Here is an 18580-nt window from a genome sequence, read left to right on the forward strand (position 1 = left end):
GAATGTCCATGAGGGCTTCTTCACTCACATGCCTTGAGCCTCAGCTTGGAGGGCTCAAGTGGCCAGGGGATGCAATTGCTCAACTGGGGTCATACATCTGAGGCCTCAATTCTCATTGTTGCTGGCTTCCTCAGTTTTTTATTGTGAAATCTCAGGGTTCCTCCCTCTCTGTGCAGCCTTTCCACACAGTCACTCCAGCATAGTAGACAGACTTCTTACCTAGAGACTCAAACTACCAAGGTTTCTTTAGGCTTAGGCTCAGAACTGGGTCATAGCCACATCCACTGTAACTTATTGGTTACATCATGTGACAGGGCCAGCACAGATTCAAGGAGAGGGGACCACACAATGTTGTGAATATGGGGAGGCATCCTTTAGGGGTCACCAATGCAGCAGACCACCACAGGTCTTGACCTACGTCAGCCAGTCTGGCAGAAATTTCCCTCCCTTGGTGTTTTTAGATGAGCCCACAAGAGGCATTATGTGTGTGTGTAAACATCAGCTGTAGCCACCATGAAGTATCTGCCATGTTCCTCCTCTCCTTTCTGGTTCAATGCTCATAGTTTCAAAGCTGCTAAGGAAGCTTTGCTGTTACTACGACTGATACCCTACAGAAAATGCCATCAACCAATCCTCAGAATACCACATTAATGCTGGGGTGTGTGACAAACTGGGACAATAAGCCCTACAGTAGTAAGACTTGTGTCTGGAGTCCCTGACATCTCTCAGGAAACAGCTCCTTCCGCTGATGAGCTGGGGCCTACGAACCACTGGCACTCAAACTTGTGTTGGGGCTTGGGGTGATGGTGAGCAGACATCACATTATCCCTTTCTCTTTCTCATAGATACCAAGCAAAAGGTCAGTCAGTGCTCTCAAGCTTCTAAAGCTATAAAGAAAGACAGTAGAATAGGAAGACATCTTCACCAGCCAGACAAGATGCCCTGTTACATAACTTTGTGATAATCTGAGAAGTTACTGAAGTGGAGTTCTCCCAGTCAGTTGGAGGTAAAATGTCACAAATGTCTGTAATAAAATAGTAGGTTATAAAAGGACACAGAAAGAATTCTGCTAAGGAATTCTTTTTAATGATCAAAATCACACAGCAACAGCAACAACAGCAACAAAATGTTGGAAACTGGAAAGCTGAAAAGCAAGTGGTAACTAATTTAGCAGACCAGAGAGAGCTGGGGAAAGCAGAGCAGCAACCAAATTTACATCACAGAAGCTGCAAAAGGAATCAGTGACACAGTCACCTATGGAGGTGAGTATGGGGCCACTTAAGAAGCAACTGAACCCCAATACCTCTCCTCTGAGAACAGGTATGTGATTTCCCGTCCCAAACTAGTAGAAGTTTAAGAATTTATATCCTAGGGGCGCCTGGGTGGCTCAGTTGGTTAAGCGACTGCCTTCGGCTCAGGTCATGATCCTGGAGTCCTGGGATCGAGTCCCGCATGGGCTCCCTGCTCGGCAGGGAGTCTGCTTCTCCCTCTGACCCTCCTCCCTCTCATGCTGTCTCTCATTCTCTCTCTCTCAAATAAATAAATAAAATCTTTAAAAAAAAAAAAAAAAAAAAAAAAGAATTTATATCCTAGAAGTTACCAAGTAGAGAGTCTCTAGACTAGAGGGCACCAGACAGCAAGGGTGTCATCCTAAAATAGGAGAATGTGAAAGTTTAGAGTTTTCCACTGAAAGTTGAGATTCACAGCCTTTTCCCCCACTTAGGTCACAGAACTCTGGCAGCCAGACTGGAACCCTCCAGACAAGAGATTGTCTAAAAAATATGACAAGGACAAAAGAAAAGACCTAAAAATGCAGATGCGTGTATCCAAGAATAGCCCAGGTAGGTCACTACCCCCACCCATATCCCCTGGGTAGTTCTACTTCAGTGTACTTCTGCTGACTTCCAAGTGCCAGTGTCTGAGTCTCCTTGCCTGTGGTCTCTCTCCAAAGCCAGGGAAAGCTACTCTGCTTAGGAATACGGCAGGCCAGAAGTGTTAGGGAATTAATAACCTCCCCACCGGGAGTGGCTCTCAATCAATGACTGTCAAGATTTGTTGTATGAATACCCTATTTCCCTCACCCTTGCTTGCAATAATTCTGAGGTGTGTGTTTTACACCATTTTCTCAGAATTTCTCCATAGGATTAAGCCATAGTCATTCTCAGTTATAGCTAGCATTGTGGCAGCCTTCTCTTCTCTGTCTTAATTCCTTGCTCCCTACTTGTGTTTCCACTGAGTACTTCCATTAGAATACATGTCTCAGGGTCTCTTTTGAGAGAACCCAAACTAATACAATCACATCAAAATTGAAAATGCCCATGCAAATTGAATAGAACTTCTAGTCAGCTTTGTAGTGCCCCCTTCTAAATATAAAGTCAAGGATGACCAGAAATTTTAGAAAAAATTCTGTCTTGAAATATGGAGATCAAACAAAACAAAAATAAAATAACTTGGAGGAAACAAAGACTAAAAAGGGGGGAAAAACTTACCAAAAAATCTATTATTAATATCTTCAAGAGAATTAAGAAATTAGATTCATGAAATAAGAACAGAAGATTATAAAAAATAGCATTCAGAGAACAAAACAAAGCTCTTGAAAATAAAAAAAAAAAGGGATAGCAGAAATGAAAAACATAATATGGAAGATAGACAAAAAGAAGATAGGGCACCTGAGTGGCTCGGTTGTTGGGCATCTGCCTTCAGCCTGGGTCGTGATCCCAGGGTCCTGGGATCGAGTCCCACATCGGGCTCCTTCCTCGGTGGGAAGCCTGCCTCTCCCTCTCCCTCTCTTGCTGCTTGTGTTCCTGCTCTCGCTATCTCTGTCTCTGTCAGATAAATAAATAAAATCTTAAAAAAAAAAGAAGATAAAAAAAGAAAAAGAAGATATGAAAGATAAAGTCAATGACATCCCCCAGAAAGTAGAATAAAAAGAAAACAAAATGAAAAATGAGAGAAAAAGTATAAAAAATTAGGCAGTCCAAGAGGTCTAATATATGATTTGGGGAATTGTATAAAGACAGAATAGAGAGAACACTTGGAAGGATATCATCAAAGAAATAATTTAAGAAAATCTCCCAGAACTGATGGACATGAGTTTCTAGAGTGAAGGTGCCTGGCATTTTAAAGGAAAATATGCCAGTTCCAGAGCTACATCATTTTAAAATTTCACCAGTGAGGACAAAGGGGAGATCCTAAAAACTTCTAGAGAAGATAAAACAGGTTTTATACAAAGGATCAAGTTCCAGAATGTTGTCCACTGGAAGCTAAAACACAGTGAAGCCATGCCTTCAAATTTCCTTTTTTTTTTTTTAAGATTTTATTTATTTATTTGAGAGAGAGTGCAAGAGAGAATGAGCAGGGTGAGGGGCAGAGGGAGAAGCAGACTCTCCACCGAGCAGGGAGCCCGATGCAAGGCTCGGTCCCAGGACCCAGAGAGATCATGACCTGAGCTGAAGGCAGACACTTAACCAACTGAGCCACCCAGGCACCCCAGGAGATCTCATTCTTAAGAACTAGAAACTTTAGGGGCTCCTGGATGGCTCAGTCAGTAGAGCATGCAACTACTGATCTCGAGAATCATGATTTTGAACCCCACGTTGAAGATAGAGTTTAGTTAAAAACAACAACAACAACCATCAAAACAACTGGAAATTTTAGCACTTGCCTTCCTGTCTGGCCTCCACCAATAATCCTGATGTTACTTTTGCATATGGCCTGGACTCCTTTGCTACTTTATTCTTTTCCAGCATTCTTGGCAAAGCTCTAACTCTGCCAGCTCTGCCACATACTCATGTAGTTGGCCATATCCAGGGGGAATTAAAACCATGCAACCATGCTGGCTGATCTCACTTTGAATTTATTGTAAGCCTCAAGTAGACCTCAGTGCTGTCTGACAATCATATTGCCCTTCACCCTAGAGTGTTCGACACCCAAGGAGTACACAGAGACCTTACAAGGGGTCTGAGGGCATGACCAGTTATGAAGGTACCCATTTTTGCATTCTCTATTGCCATATGTCCTTTTCCCTAAAACTGGTTTGCCTGAGAACTTTTCTGCAGATTCTCTTTTCCCTCCTCCTCTTTTACCATTGCATATATGCCATTCTCTCAAGGTGAGGAAATGTGAAAATATCTGGGTTGTCAAACAGAAGTACAATTTGGAATATTTGGAATATTGTTTTTGAAAGAAAATGACTTTAATGATTGAGTAATGAATCCTTTAGCAAGTCAGGTGGTTTCCAATTCTTTGCTTTCAACAAAATTAAAAGAGAATATAATTGAGTTGTCAGCTTGAATATCATTAAAAATATTTTTAATGATGGCTCATTATGTGATTTTTGACATATAATTCAGAAGGGGTTCAAAGAAGTGAGTGTTACTGCTATAATAAAAGTATTTCCCTTCCCTTTTACTTATTTATGTGAACAAGGATTCTCAGCCTTTACTCTGATGAAAAAGAAAAAATAGAAAAGGAATTGATAATTAATGCTGCCTCATTCCAGCAACATGATTCAATGACACATGAACTAGTTGAAAACTCATTTTAGAGATGCATTTTGGGTAACATTTTATATTAATATTTATTAATTATCAAATTTTATGATAGATATACTTATGTGATTTTCATCTGTTTGGGCTACTGCTAATGGTTCAACCCAGAAGAAAAATTGAAACATTTAGAATGTTATGGTTAAAAAAAATAAAAGGAACTAATTTTTAAAAATATATTTTGTTGCAGAGAAATATAGGGAGATCATTACAAGACTTTCAGATATCACATTTATTAAATTAAGATAAAATTCTGTGGTGGAAGTGAATGAAATAGGAATAAAATCTCCACTGCAGAAGAAGAGTTTATTCATAACTTTTTTTAAAACATGTTTTTTAAGTAGGTTCCATGCCCAAAGTGGGACTTGAACTCATGACCCTGAAATCAAGAGCCGCACGTTCTATCCACTGAGCCAGCTAGGCACCCCTATTCATATCTCTTTTAAAAGGCAGATATTGGGGCACCTGCGTGGCTCAGTTGGTTAAGCATCTGCCTTTGGCTCAGGTCATGATCCTAGGGTCCTGGGATTGAGCCCCTCATTAGACTCCCTGCTCAGCAGGGGAGTCTGCTTCTCCCTCTACCCTTCCCCTCTGCTCGTGATCTCTCTCTCTGTCTCTCTCCCTCGAATAAAGAAATAAATTCTTTAAAAAAATAAATAAAAGGTGGATGTTGAATATCAAATAATGATGGCATTTTAATTCTATTGGATACATTAAAAGAATAATATGAACAGTTTTACTTTAAAATGTCAATATTTGGGACACCTGGGTGGCTCAGTCAGTTAAGCATCTGCTTTCGGCTCGGGTCATGATCCCAAGGTCCTGGGATCAAGTCCCGCATCAGGCTCCTTGCTCAGTGGGGAGCCTACCTCTCCGTCTGCCTGCCCGCTCCCCCTGCTTATGTTCTCTCTCTCTCTGACAAATAAATAAAATCTTTTCAAAAAAATCTTTAAAATGTCAATATTTATAAGACATCAGAATTTTTATACTCTTTGTAGTTACTTAAACTCACAAGGGAAACAATTAGATATAAGGTAAAAAAAAATACGGAAAGGTCACATAGTTTTCCAAACTGTTTTAGGAAACATGCAAGCAAAAAATTTGAAGACTGATGGACTAATCCTAGCACCATTTTTATACCCACACAAGAAGGGACTCTGGCGTGAGCTCCACATTTAAGAGGTCCCCACATGTCATAATACAAAAGGAGTAAGTTTGGAAAAGTTATATGGATTTCTCTGTTATTAAGGATCTGACACTTATTTCTGGCACAGTGTATTAGTTATCCATTACTGTATAAGAAATTACCCCAAAACTTAGCAGCCCAAAGCAGCACACATATTTATCTCATGATTTCTGGGGAGCAGAAATCTGGGAGAAGCTTAGCTAGATCCACTGCTTCAGGGTATCTCACAAAGCTGCAATCAAGGTGTTGCCAGTGATCTCATCTGAGGCTCATCTAGGGAAGGACCTGTTTCTAAGCTCACTCCAACAGTTGTTGGCAAGATTTAGTTCCTTAAAGGTTGTTGGACTCAGGCCATCAGTTTCTTATTGGCTGCTGTCCAGAGGCCACCCTCAGTTTTTTGCCATGTGGGCCTCTCCAACACGGCAGCTTGCTTCATCAAAACCAGCAAGAGTGCCAGCAAGATGAAAGTCATGTCTTTTATAACTCGATCTTAGAAGTGACATCCCAGGCTAAGTCCCAGGCTGCTCCAGCCACCCTCCTTTAGGGCTTGCAGCCTTGATGTCCTTCCCCCAGTATGCCCTGTTGTGGGCTTGGCTCCCGGGGCAGCCGACTTCTTTGCCCTTTGTGCCTATATTGAACCCCTTCCTGGGACTCTTGGGCATGTGTGCTGCTGCCTCTGTCCTCTCCTCTGCCTCAGAAAGCTCCAAAGCTCAGAATACATCCCTGTTCGTGCAGCCAACTGTGAAACCTCAGGGCCCCCGCATGGATGGCAATGTTGGGGCCAAGCTAACCCACCCTCTGGACAAGCATGAAGTAAAGAAAGTCTTAGACAAGTTTTACAAGAGAAAAGAAATTCAGAAACTGGGTGTTGATTATGGACTCAATGCTAGTCTCTTCCACCAAGCTTTCATAAGCTTTAGAAATTATATTGTGCGGCCTCATTCCCTGGATGTGGATATTCACATTATTTTGAATGATACTTGCTTCAGCGCAGCTCCTGTGGATGATTTATTTCCATTTTCCTTGAGATGTGAGAAACAGGTATTTCCTGTGTTGGAATGTAAAGATGATCTAGGTAAGATCAGTGACTTAAGAATACCACCTAACTGGGGCGCCTGGGTGGCTCAGTCGTTAGGCATCTGCCTTCGGCTCAGGTCATGATTTCAGGGTCCTGGGATCGAGCCCCGCATCGGGCTCCCTGCTCTGCAGGAGGCCTGCTTCTCCCTCTCCCACTCCCCCTGCTTGTGTTCCCTCTCTCGCTGTGTCTCTCTCCATCAAATAAAAAAAAAAAAAAGAATACCCCCTAACTGATACCAAGAAGTCAGAGCCATACAATGGAAGAGAATATTCCATTAAGGCCCCACAAATGGTGGAAAGACTTACCATGAAATCCAGAAATACTTGCCAGCAAAATCTGAAGTATACTGTGGCCTTTCAAAATTACTGACACATTGGGGTCCCTGGGTGGCTCAGTCAGTTAAGCATCTGACTTTTGATTTTGGCTGAGGTCATGATCTCAGGGCCCTGGGTCAGGCTCTGCCCTCAGCGGGGAGTCTGCTTGAGGATTCTCTCCCTCTCCCTCTGTCCCTCCACCCCCTCCCCACCTTGTGTGAGCTCTCTCTTTCTTTCTCTCTAAAATAAATAAATAAATCTTAAAAAATAAAATTACTGGCACATGTGATCTTCAAAAAGAGTAATACTGCTGTTGGTATATTACCAAATATTTGCTCTTTTTCTTGTTAATTTTGGGGGGCTGGGCAGAGTGAAGGTGGGAGGTGGGAAAGGACATATATTGTAATTTACCATTAATAAAAGTCCATTGCAAAAAAAAAAAAGTGCCATCCCATCACTTTTGCCATATTCAGTTCATTACAAGCAAGTCATTAGGTCTAGTCCACACTCAAAGAGGGGGATTACACAAAGGCATGAACATCAGGAGGTGGAGATCACTGGGAGCCATTTTAGAAGGCTGCCTACTATACACAGCATGACCATAAGCCTAAACATCTGTTATAATTAACACTATTCAGGTTTCAAGGAAATGTGTTTCCATACCTCTTATCCTCTATCATTGACACAAAAGTTGATGGTGACCAAATGCTGTGAAGATTTATGGGTTGTGCTGTTGCTGACTCTAAAGATGGACACTTGTTTAGAATGCAGGGAGAATTTAGCAGTGATAGTGATTAAGTAATAGAAAAGACAAATTAATGAACTTGTCAAATCTTCTCTCTCGGTCAGTATGAAAGCAATGTTTTCTCACATAATGATGTTTCATTTCCCAGTAGGGCCACAGTTGCACATGGTGGCTGAGGAACATTTTCCTGTACTAAACAATTCATATTACTCTTAGATTTGTATATATGTATACGTAGGTAGAACAAGCATGACAAATGAAGTTACACTGGCAACTAAACAGACAGCCAATACTTGAAGTACATATAATTTTATTTTTATAAAAATATTTAAGGGGTACCTGGGTGGCTCAGTGGGTTGAGTGGCTGCCTTTGGTTCTGGTCATGATCCCGGTGTTCTGGGATCGAGCTCCACATAGGGCTCCCTGCTCAGCGGGGAGTCTGCTTCTCCTTCCCCCTGCTCTTGTGCTCTCGCTTGCTCTCTCTCTCTCTCTCCCTCTCAAATAAATAAATAAAATCTTTAACAAATATTTAAGAAGACTTAATTACAATTTTAAAAAGTTAAATTTTAAAATACCTTCTTTCTATAATAATTTTAAATATTTATTTAGGATAACTTGCATTTTATACTTTATTTTTATTTCTTCTATTTTTATTTTTATTTTCCTCTTTTGATTACCAAAGAGGAACATTTAATCCAGAATGGAGATAATCAAAGAAGGCTTCTGTAGGAGATAGTTTTTAATCTTTATCCTTTTACCTTTCATTTATCCCGTACCCTTTACTGTAAATACACTGGGATCAGCTTAACTGTGAAACTATTTCCATTGATCTGGCTTTCAATTTTTATTTTGTTTGTGTCATAGTTTTCTCTCTCTCTCTCTCTCTTTCTTTCTTTCTTTCTTCCTACCTTCCTTCCTTCCTTCCTTTTTCTTTCTTCTTTTTTCTTCCAAATTTTTATTTAAATTCTAGTTAGTTAACATATAGTGTAACATTTGTTTCAGGAGTAGAATTTAGCGATTCATCACTTACATATAACACCCAATGCTCATCATAACAAGTGCCCTCCTTAATACCTATCACCCATTTAGCCCATCCCCCACCCACCTCCCTCCATCAACTCCCAGTTTGTTCTCTATCTTTAAGAATTTCTTATGGTTTGCTTCCCCCTTCCTCCTCTCTTTTTTTCTCTTCCCACACATTCATCTGTTTTGTTTCCTAAATTCCACATACGAATGAAATCATATGGTATTTGTCTTTCTCTGACTTATTTCACTTAGCATAATACACTCTAGCTCCATCCACATTGCTGCAAATGGCAAGATTTAATTCTTTTTGATGTCTGAGTAATATTCCATTGCATATATACACCACATCTTCTTTATCCACTCATCAGTCAATGGACATTTGGGCTTCTCCATAGTTTGGCTATTGTTGATAATGCTGCTATAAATATCAGGGTGCACGTACCCCCTTAGAATCTGTATTTTTGTATCCTTTGGGTAAATATTGAGTAGTGCAATTTGTAGGGTAGTACTATTTTTAACTCTTTGAGGAACTTCCATACTGTTCTCCAGAGTGGCTGCACTAGTTTGCATTCCCACCAACAGTGTAAGAGGGTTCTCCTTTCTCCACATCCTCATCAACATTTGTTGTTTACTGTGTTGTTAATTTTAGCCATTCTGACAGGTGTGAGGTGGTATCTCATCATAGTTTTGATTTGTATTTCCCTGCTGATGAGTGATGTTGAGTATGTTTTCATGTGTCTGTTAGCCATTTGTATGTCTTCTTTGGAGAAATGTCTGTTCATGTCTTCTGCCCATTTCTTGACTAGATTTTTTGTTTTTTGGGTGTTGAGTTTGATAAGTTCTTTACAGTTTTTGGATACTATCCTTTATCAGATGTGTCATTTGCAAATATCTTCTCTCATTCCGTAGGATGACTTTTAGCTTTGTTGATTATTTCCTTCATTGTGCAGAAGCTTTTTATCTTGATGAAGTTCCAATAGTTCATTTTTGCTTTTGTTAACCTTGCCTCCAGTGACATGTCTAGTAAGAAGTTGCTTGAGCCGAGGTCAAAGAGGTTCTCCTCTAGGATTTTGATGGTTTCCTGTCTCACATTTAGGTCTTTCATCCATTTTGAATTTATTTTTGTGTATGGTGTAAGAAAGTGGTCCAGTTTCATTCTTCTGCATGTGGCTGTCCAATTTTCCCAACACATTTGTTGAAGAGGCTGTCTTTTTTCCATTGGACATTCTTTCCTGCTTTGTTGAAGATTAGTTGACCATATAGTTGTGGGTCCATTTCCGGGTTTTCTATTCTGTTCCATTGATCTCTGTGTCTATTTTTGTGCCAGTACCAGCATTTTATACTTCAGTTTGAATAGATGATTTAAACATTAGAAAAATAATATTTGAAAGCATGAGTATAATTTTAATCTTACATTAGTTTAATTTTACATCTGTATGCAAATATATTCAAATAATGTAAAATTTGAATATGGTTGCATTTAACTTTTAAATTCTTTAACCCATTGCCATCAATAGAACACAGATTATGTGAAAATCTTGATTATAACAACATAGTGACTTTGCTAAAATAAAGATAAATAAAATTCACTTTATTTATTTTAAGGATATTATTTATTTTTTTTAAAGACTTTATTTCTTTATTTGACAGAGAGAGACAGAGCGAGAGAGGGAACACAAGTGAGGGAGAGGGAGAAGCAGGCTTCCCGCTGAGCAGGGAGCCCGATGTGGGCCTTGATCCTGGGACCCCGGGATCATGACCTGAGCTGAAGGCAGATGCTTAACGACTTAGCTACCCAGGCGCCCCAGGATTTTATTTATTTATTTGAGAGAGAGTGAGAGTGAGCGAGAGTGCTCAAGCAGGATGAGCAGCAGAAGGAAAGGGAGAAGGAGGGAGATCATGACCTGAGCCGAAGGCAGACGCTTAACTGACTGAGCCACCCAGGTGCCCCTAAAATTCATTTTATAACATATATATTTTAGGGGTGCCTGGGTGGCTCAGTCGGCTGAGTGTCTGACCCTTGGTTTCAGCTCGGGTCATGATCTCAGGGTCGTGAGATCAAGCCCTGTATTGGGCTCTGGGCTCAGTTGCGAGTCTGCTTGAGATTCCCTCTCTCCCTCTCCCTCGGCCCCTCCCCTGATCTCTCTCTCTAAAATAAATAAAAATTTTAAAAAACAACATATTAATTTGTAAATAATGCATATCTTTATTACTCATCTGACCATATCTGATCCACCAATAGAATACCTAGATACATGTGATGATAATTAAATGTAGTCATTTTGATGTTTTTCTAATTGTGTTGTTTTACACATTTTTTTTTTTTAATTTTGTTATGAGGGTAGATTTGTCAAGGTATGAGTAAAGAACATCCTTAACAATCCATTAGCCTGATTAATGGCTTTTTAAAATTTAGACCTATGATATGTAAGCCTCTATTTTTACTCTTGCATTGGGACCCTGCAAATGTCTACACCTTCTTTTCTCTCCCTGGTGAATCAACTCCCTGGTGCTCAGCTGATTGTTACTTCCTAGTTCACTGAAAAACAGAAGCAACAGAAGAAAACTTTCTCCACTTCCCACTACATCTTCCTACCTACCTACATTTCTGCCCTTAGATTCTGTCTTCCCTCCAGGCACCAAATCTAAGTGTCTATCCAAGTCCACCTCCTCTACTTGTGCACTGAAACCCAGGCCCTCTCATTCAAGGATACCACTCCTACCACTCCTACAATTACGACTTTACCCCCTTGTCTCCTCCCTCCCTACTTAGTCATTCCTATGAGCATACAAAAATACTAGAATATACCCATTAAAAAATCCTTCCTCTTGATCCCACATCTCCTTCTATATTATGCTGTATTTCTCTCCTTCCCTTTAGGGCAACATTCTTTGAAAGAACAGGCTGTGCTCTTGTTCTCCTCTTACTCACCTACCACTCTCTCTTGAACTCTCTCCACTTCTTCCATCAAGAGGTGGATTTATGAGATCTATATCTCCTCCCTATAAATCTGAACAGGTTTGTGACTCTCTTGTAACCAATAAAATGCAATGAAGTCATGCTGTCTGATTTCTGAGGCTAGATCTAAAAAGCGATGCACCTTCTGCCCTTTTCACTGCAACACTTGCTTTCAGAGCCATGAGGGCCATGTAAGAATTCTAACTACCCCAATGTTACCATGCTGTAAAGAAGCCCAGGCTACATGGAGAGGACTTGTGTAGGTATTCTGGCCAACAGCTCCAGCAGAGATACAGCTGACAGCTAACATCAACCACCAGGAGATGTCTCCAGATGATTCCACCTCAGTAGTTAAGTCACCCCCAGTCTTCCCAGCTGAAGATCCAGACATCACCAAAGACAAGCTGTCCTTACTGTATCCTTTCTGAATTCCTGACAGCATTCCACAAGCACAATAAAATGGTTGTTTTATACCACTAAGTTTTGGGTATTTTAGGCGGCAATAGTAACTGGAACAGTGTGTGTGTGTGTGTGTGTGTGTGTGTGTGTGTACATATATATGTTCATATATTTCCTTGCTTGGTTTGTGGACAGGGCCTAGAAACAATGGCATCTCTGTAGCAGTAAGGACATCTAGCACCTAGATCTTGGTTTCCAAGTGCCATCCTGTTAGAAGAAGCCAGAAGAAGACATGGTTGATTCCTGGGCTGAGGCAGGAAAAGTACAAATTGAAACCATGGATAACCTCTTGCAGAGAAAGTAAGGAAGTGCTCAAATAATGTTAAGGAGATTTCAAAAGGACAAGGGATCCAGCTTGAAGGGCTATTTCATTTGCCAAATTTGGGGTAATTTGTGCATCAAAATAATAATGATAGTAACCTATTATAATTCATTAAGTAAAATAGAAGTCCACAGGTTCAGACAATAAATATGATAGTAATGGATTACAGTTTATTGAGTAAGATAGGAATCTATGAGTCCATAGGATATCAATGGATGAATAAATGAGGAAGAAGGGAATGCTCTCTTTTATAGCAGATTGTTGACTAAAAGTTGAAGAAGAAATGATGGAATTAAAAATCGGTATTTAATAAACATTATCATGGCAGTTATTCTAATGGGGGTTATCAATGGATGCTAAGGCAGATAGATGGAGATCTGATGATGTAGCAGATACTTAGGAATTACAAAGAGACAAGTGGTGAGTTTATGGAGGAGAAACCTGCCAAACTGGGTTGGTAATACAGGGGTGAGAAGGGCTCACCTCCTGCACTTCCTGATGTGATACACTGAAAAGGACAAAACATCATTTTTCTCCTGCCTTTATGTGCCACTTGGGTTGAAGGACATCTTGCAGAAATGAAAAGCCTGTGCTCTTTATTTTTTTTAAGATTTTATTTACTTACTTGAGAGAGAGCTATCAGGAGCAGGGGGGTCGGGGGAGGTGGGGAGAAGCAGAGGGAGAGGGAGGGGAAAGAATCTCAAGCAGACGCCATGTTGAGCATTGAGCCCAATACGGGGCTTGATCTCATGACCCTCATATGACCCTGAGATCAAGACTTGGGCCGAAATCAAGAGTCGGATGCTTAACAGACTGAGCCACCCAGGTGCCCCTGGATACTAGAGTTCTTGATACTTTTCTGTAAACTTGAAATTGTTTCAAAATTTTTTTTAAAATCCCATGAATAGACATTACAGAAGACCTTGGTGCTGAACCTGTCATGTGGAAGGAAAGATAAAGGTGTTTGTATAGCCTTACTGTAAACTTGACTGAGACATAAGTGAGGGTATCAGAAATTAATACATTATATTAACATAGCACTTCACAATGTACAAAAAATGAAAATAAACAAAAAAAGCTCCTTATGTCATTTGCCCCTTATAACAATTCTGTGAGGCAAGAGATTTGTCAATTTTATAAAAAAAAAAAACAACTAAAGAAAGTTCAGGTGACTTCCCCAAGGTCACACTCACAGACAAAAGATAAACTGAGGCATATTAAAAATTTTAAGCATTTATTTGAAGAAAAACAGATTTGAATGGGGCAGCACCAAACCAGAAGTGCTTAGTCATGCTCTGTAGACAGGAGCCAGGGGAAAGAGTTACACAGATCCAGTGCAGAAGTGAAGAACCGCAATTATTTGGCCGGCTCACTTGGGCAGCACACACACTAAACAAGAATTTAACACACCTCATAAGTAATTAGTTTGACCCCATCGAGTTTTTTTGACTCTTAATGCAACCCTCCTGTGGCAACAGCAAACAATAACATAAGTTGACTGTAAACAAAATTGTGACGACTTGTGTACCTTTCTGGGGGTGAACAAAGTCTTCCTATTAAGGTAGGTAAGAGACCCTAAAGGCTCCAGGTATGAGGTCCACTACCACACACTGCTTCCACGGCTGGCTACCCTATCCCCTACTGCCCCACTTATCCCAGGGGGTCCTCAGGTCTCCACATGGGCTTCAATTTCTGTCATGGACCTTCCAGGCCGTGCCTGGGGAACAGGGCCAAGAAATGGCCTTCAACGCTTGCCCCGACGACAACCTCCTGGACGACATTCCCAGCCAACAACTCTTTCTCAGGACCCCTCACTCTCCCTCATTATTGCCCCAACACTTAAGTCCCAATTACTCACTCTAGCCCCGCTGACCAATCACGATCTTTCTCTTTTTATAGACCTCCCCTTGGGCTCCTGCGGGTGCGATTATAGCTGTCCTGTGGAACGCAGGGCCCGGAAATTAGGAAGAGAGAGGTGTGGCTTTCGCCGTCGCATGCTCAGTGGCCCGCAGACTTGGGGGAGAAGTAGTCCTGTGCAGCCTCCAGCCTGCCGCTGCCCTTTCCCACCCACCTGGGTTAGGAGAGCCCTTCCCTTAGGCCTTTTCTCACCACCCACTGTAAAGCTGGAATGGGCTGACAGCGGCTCAACCGTAGCGTACTAGCTAGCTCCGCTTGCTCACTCTCTATCTGTAGGGCCCCAAGACGTCGGGCCCTGAGCCCAGAGACCTAGAATGACTTCAGCAGTTCCAGCTTGCCTGTCTCTGTGTTGGGCCTTCAGTTGCCAGGTCCCAGTTATAGTAAAGGCGGACGAACTTTATGAATCATCTAGTCCAGACCATTCACATTGCACTCCATGATTATATGATTGTTTCAAAGGCTCAGAGGCTCTTCTCTCCTTTCTCTCTCTTTGGTGGGGGAATTAGGGTCAAGCCCGACAGGTGCAGGGCTTGCTGCTGCCATGCCCCTTAATCCTGGTGTCGCTGAGCAAGGGCTTCCCTCCCAGCCTCCCTGATCCAGTCAGCTGTCAGACTATGAGTAAGTATGGTGGATGAGGAGGGTGATGTGGCTGAGGAGGCTGTGTTCCTGGTACTTGCCCAGGGTCCCTGTCCTCTGAGGAGTCCCCTGCGCTGGGCGTTGGACAAGGCCTTCATTATCTTCCTGGCCCTCACCCTCACACTCCTGACACTGGAGGCTGTTCGTCCGCTGCTGTGACTGCTGCCATGAACAGAGTTTGGGGACCGGCCCCTGAGAACACCTCAGAAGGAGGAGCTGGAATTGCGACCACCTTTCCCATAAACATTCTCTTCCCCTGCTACAGAGGTGAGAGGGGAGGGAAACCGGACTGTTGGGGGCTATGGAGGGGACACTGGGAGAGCTCAGAGCCGCTGTCTTAAATTTTTTGCACCTACACTCCAGAAAATCATTTTGAAAAAGTTTGTACTTCTCACATATTTGTAAGTAACCATCTAAAATTTTTCATCATAAACTAAAATTGTTTCAAGGATGTAATTTCTGGCATATTGAAAACATTCACATTTAAAAATAAAACAGATCACCCCTTGAATTTCTAGGGGAAGGGTAATATCAGAGTGACTTGATACTCACCACTACCCATTTAAAAATAGATAAACTAGCTCCTAACAATTGGGATTATTCCTTTCCTTCTTTTATGACTCTCTTTTCTCCTTGAACACCTATTACCAGTCCACTTCCCCAAAGACAATTTTAGGCTTTTATACTTGAAAATCTTTTATTGACCAATCTATCATACTTCCCTGCATGTGCATATATTTTAATTGAGATGAAAAGTGTTTTTCTTTCTTGTGACCATAGACCGAAAAGGTTTTTAAAAAATTTCTTCTGTGCTATCATTATAATTATTATGAGAACAGAATTGATTAAATGGCAAAGATTGCACACATTTTTAAACATGGTTAAAAATTAAAAGTACATTTTTAATGAGATAGGAGAGGGGGTGTTTATGGTACCTTGATGAAAGAAATAGGCTATGTGTGTGTGTGGTTTTTTTTTTTTTAAGATTTTATTTATTTATTTGAGAGAGTGAGAGGGAAAGTACGAGGCTATTTGTTTGTTTTTTATTTATTTATTTGAGAGAGAGTGAGAGGGAAAGTAAGAGCTGGGGGAAGGGGCAGAGGGAAAGGAAGTGGGAGAAGCAGACTTCTCACTGAGCAGGGAGCCTGTATCGTGACCTGAGTCAAAGACAGGCCCTTACTGACTGAGCCACCCAGGCGCCCCACTATGTGTTTCTTTATTTAAGACAAGGTAAGATTTCATGATTGACAACCACAGCCATACCTCAGAGATTTGCAGGTTCAGTTCCAGACACCACAACAAAGCAAATACCGAAATAAAACAAGTCAAAGGAACTTTTTTGGTTTCCCAGTGCTTATAAATGTTTACACTATAGTCTATTAAGTGTGTAATAGCATTATGTCTAAAAAAACCAATGTACATACCTTTATTTAAAAATACTTTATTGTGGGGCACCTGCATGGCTCAGTCGGTTAAGCATTCGACTCTTGATTTCTATTTAGGTCATGATCTCAGGGTCATGAAATAGAGCCCCACGTTGGGCTTTGCGCTGCGTGTGGAGACTGCTTGGCATTCTCTCTCCCCCTCTCCCTTTGCCCCTCCCCACCCAGTCACACACACACACACTCTCTCTCAAAAAATAAAGAATAAAATAAAAATACTTTATTGCTAAAAGATGCCAAGCATCATCTGAGCTTTCAGGGAGTTTTAATCTTTTTGCTGGTAAAAGGTATTTCCTAGATGCTGATGGCTGCTGACTGATCAGGGTGGTGGCTGCTGAAGGTTGGGATGGCTGTGCCAATTTCTTAAAATAAGACAACAAGGAGGTTTGCCGCATCAATTGACTGTTACTTTCACAAATGACTTTTCTGTAGTTTGCGATGCTGTTTGATAGCATTTTACCCACAGAACTTTCAAAATTAGTCAATCCTCTCAAACCCTGCTGCTAACTTATCAACTAAGTTTATGTAATATTCTAAATCCTTTGTTGCTGGGTGCCTGGGTGGCTCAGTTGGTTAAGTGTCTGCCTTTGGCTCAGGTCATGATCCTGGAGTCCCAGGATGCGAGTCCCACATCGGGCTCCCTGCTCAGCGGGGAGTCTGCTTCTCCCTCTGACCCTACCCCTCTCATGCTCTCTCTCTCATTCTCTCTCTCTCCCAAATAAATAAATAAAATCTTTTAAAAAATAAATCCTTTGTTGTCATTTGAATAATCTTAATAGCATCTTCACCAAGAGATTTCATCTCAAGAAAACACTTTTTTTTTGCTCACCCATAAGAAGAAGCTCCTCATCTGTTGAAGTTTAATCTTGAGATTGCAGTTAGTTCAGTCCCATCTTGAGGTTCCACTTCTGATTCTAGTTCTCTAGCCATTTCTACAACATCTGTGGTTACTTCCTCCACTGACGTCTTGAACCCCTCAAAGTTATCCATGAAAGTTGGAATCAACTTCTTCAAAACTCTTATTAATGTTGATATTTTGACCTTGTCCTATGAATCACGAATGTTCTTAATGGCATCTACATTGATGAATCCTTTCAAGGTTTTCAATTTACTTCCCCCAGATCCATTAGAAGAATCACTATGTATGCCAGCGACAGCCTTATGATACGTATTCTGAAATAATAAGACTTAAATGTCAGAATTACTCCTTGATCCATGGTCTGCAGAATGGATGCTGTGTTTAGCAGGCATGAAAACAATATTAATCTCATTGTACATCTTCATCAGAGCTCTTGGATGACCAAGTGCATTTTCAATGAGCAGTAACAGAAAGGAATCTTTCTTTCTGAGTAGGACATCTTAATAGTAAACTACGTTGTCAAGAGATGTGCTGTCATCCAGCACATCTTTGTTGTTATTTATAGAGCACAGGCAGAGTAGATTTAGCAAAATTCTTAAGGCCTCTAGGATTTTTGGAATGGTAAGTAAGCAATGGCTTTAACCCAGCTGCATTAGCCCTTAACAAGAGAGTAAGCCTGTCATTTGAAGCTTTGAGGCCAGGCACTGACTTCTCTCTAGCTATGAAAGTCCTAGATAGTATCTTCTTCCAATATAAGACTGTTTCATCTACACTGAAAATCTGTTGTTTAGTGTAGTCACTTTCCTTAATTATCTCAGCTAGAACTTCTAGATAACTTGCTATATCTTCTACATCAGCACCTGCTGTTTCACCTTGCACTTTTATGTTATAAAGATGGCTTCTTTCTTTATACCTCATGAATCAACCACTGTAAGTCTCAAAATTTTCTTCTGAAGCTTCCTCACCTCTCTCAGCCTTCACAGAATTAAAGACAGTTAGGGTCTCTGAGAGTTTGGCTGTGGCTTAAGGGAATGTTGTGGCTGGTTTGATCTTCTATCCAGACCACGCAAGCTTCCTCCATATCAACAAT

The 18580-nt window shown here is 41.0% G+C and overlaps 1 protein-coding gene and 1 long non-coding RNA gene across 3 annotated transcripts; both read left to right on the plus strand.

Annotated features, from left to right (window-relative positions):
• Positions 1-1184: 1184 nt before the first annotated feature.
• Positions 1185-12331, plus strand: LOC144378995 (uncharacterized). Of its 2 annotated transcripts, XR_013440960.1 has the most exons (4): positions 1185-1262; positions 1724-1841; positions 3918-3984; positions 12032-12331. It is a non-coding gene; the product is annotated as an uncharacterized LOC144378995 (long non-coding RNA). The 2 variants fall into 2 exon arrangements; XR_013440961.1 differs by lacking the exon at positions 3918-3984.
• A 2717-nt stretch (positions 12332-15048) lies between these two features.
• Positions 15049-15450, plus strand: SMIM40 (small integral membrane protein 40). Its single transcript, XM_036093671.2, has one exon. The coding sequence runs from the start codon at positions 15178-15180 to the stop codon at positions 15346-15348; it is 171 nt and encodes a 56-aa protein (XP_035949564.1). The 5' UTR covers positions 15049-15177; the 3' UTR covers positions 15349-15450.
• Positions 15451-18580: the final 3130 nt, after the last annotated feature.

This window comes from Halichoerus grypus, chromosome 9 (assembly GCF_964656455.1).
Source record: "Halichoerus grypus chromosome 9, mHalGry1.hap1.1, whole genome shotgun sequence".
Lineage (NCBI taxonomy): Eukaryota > Metazoa > Chordata > Mammalia > Carnivora > Phocidae > Halichoerus > Halichoerus grypus.

Coding starts and splice junctions, on each gene's coding strand:
- SMIM40 (XM_036093671.2), top strand. CDS start 15,178: ATGGTGGATGAGGAGGGTGATGTGGCTGAGGAGGCTGTGTTCCTGGTA.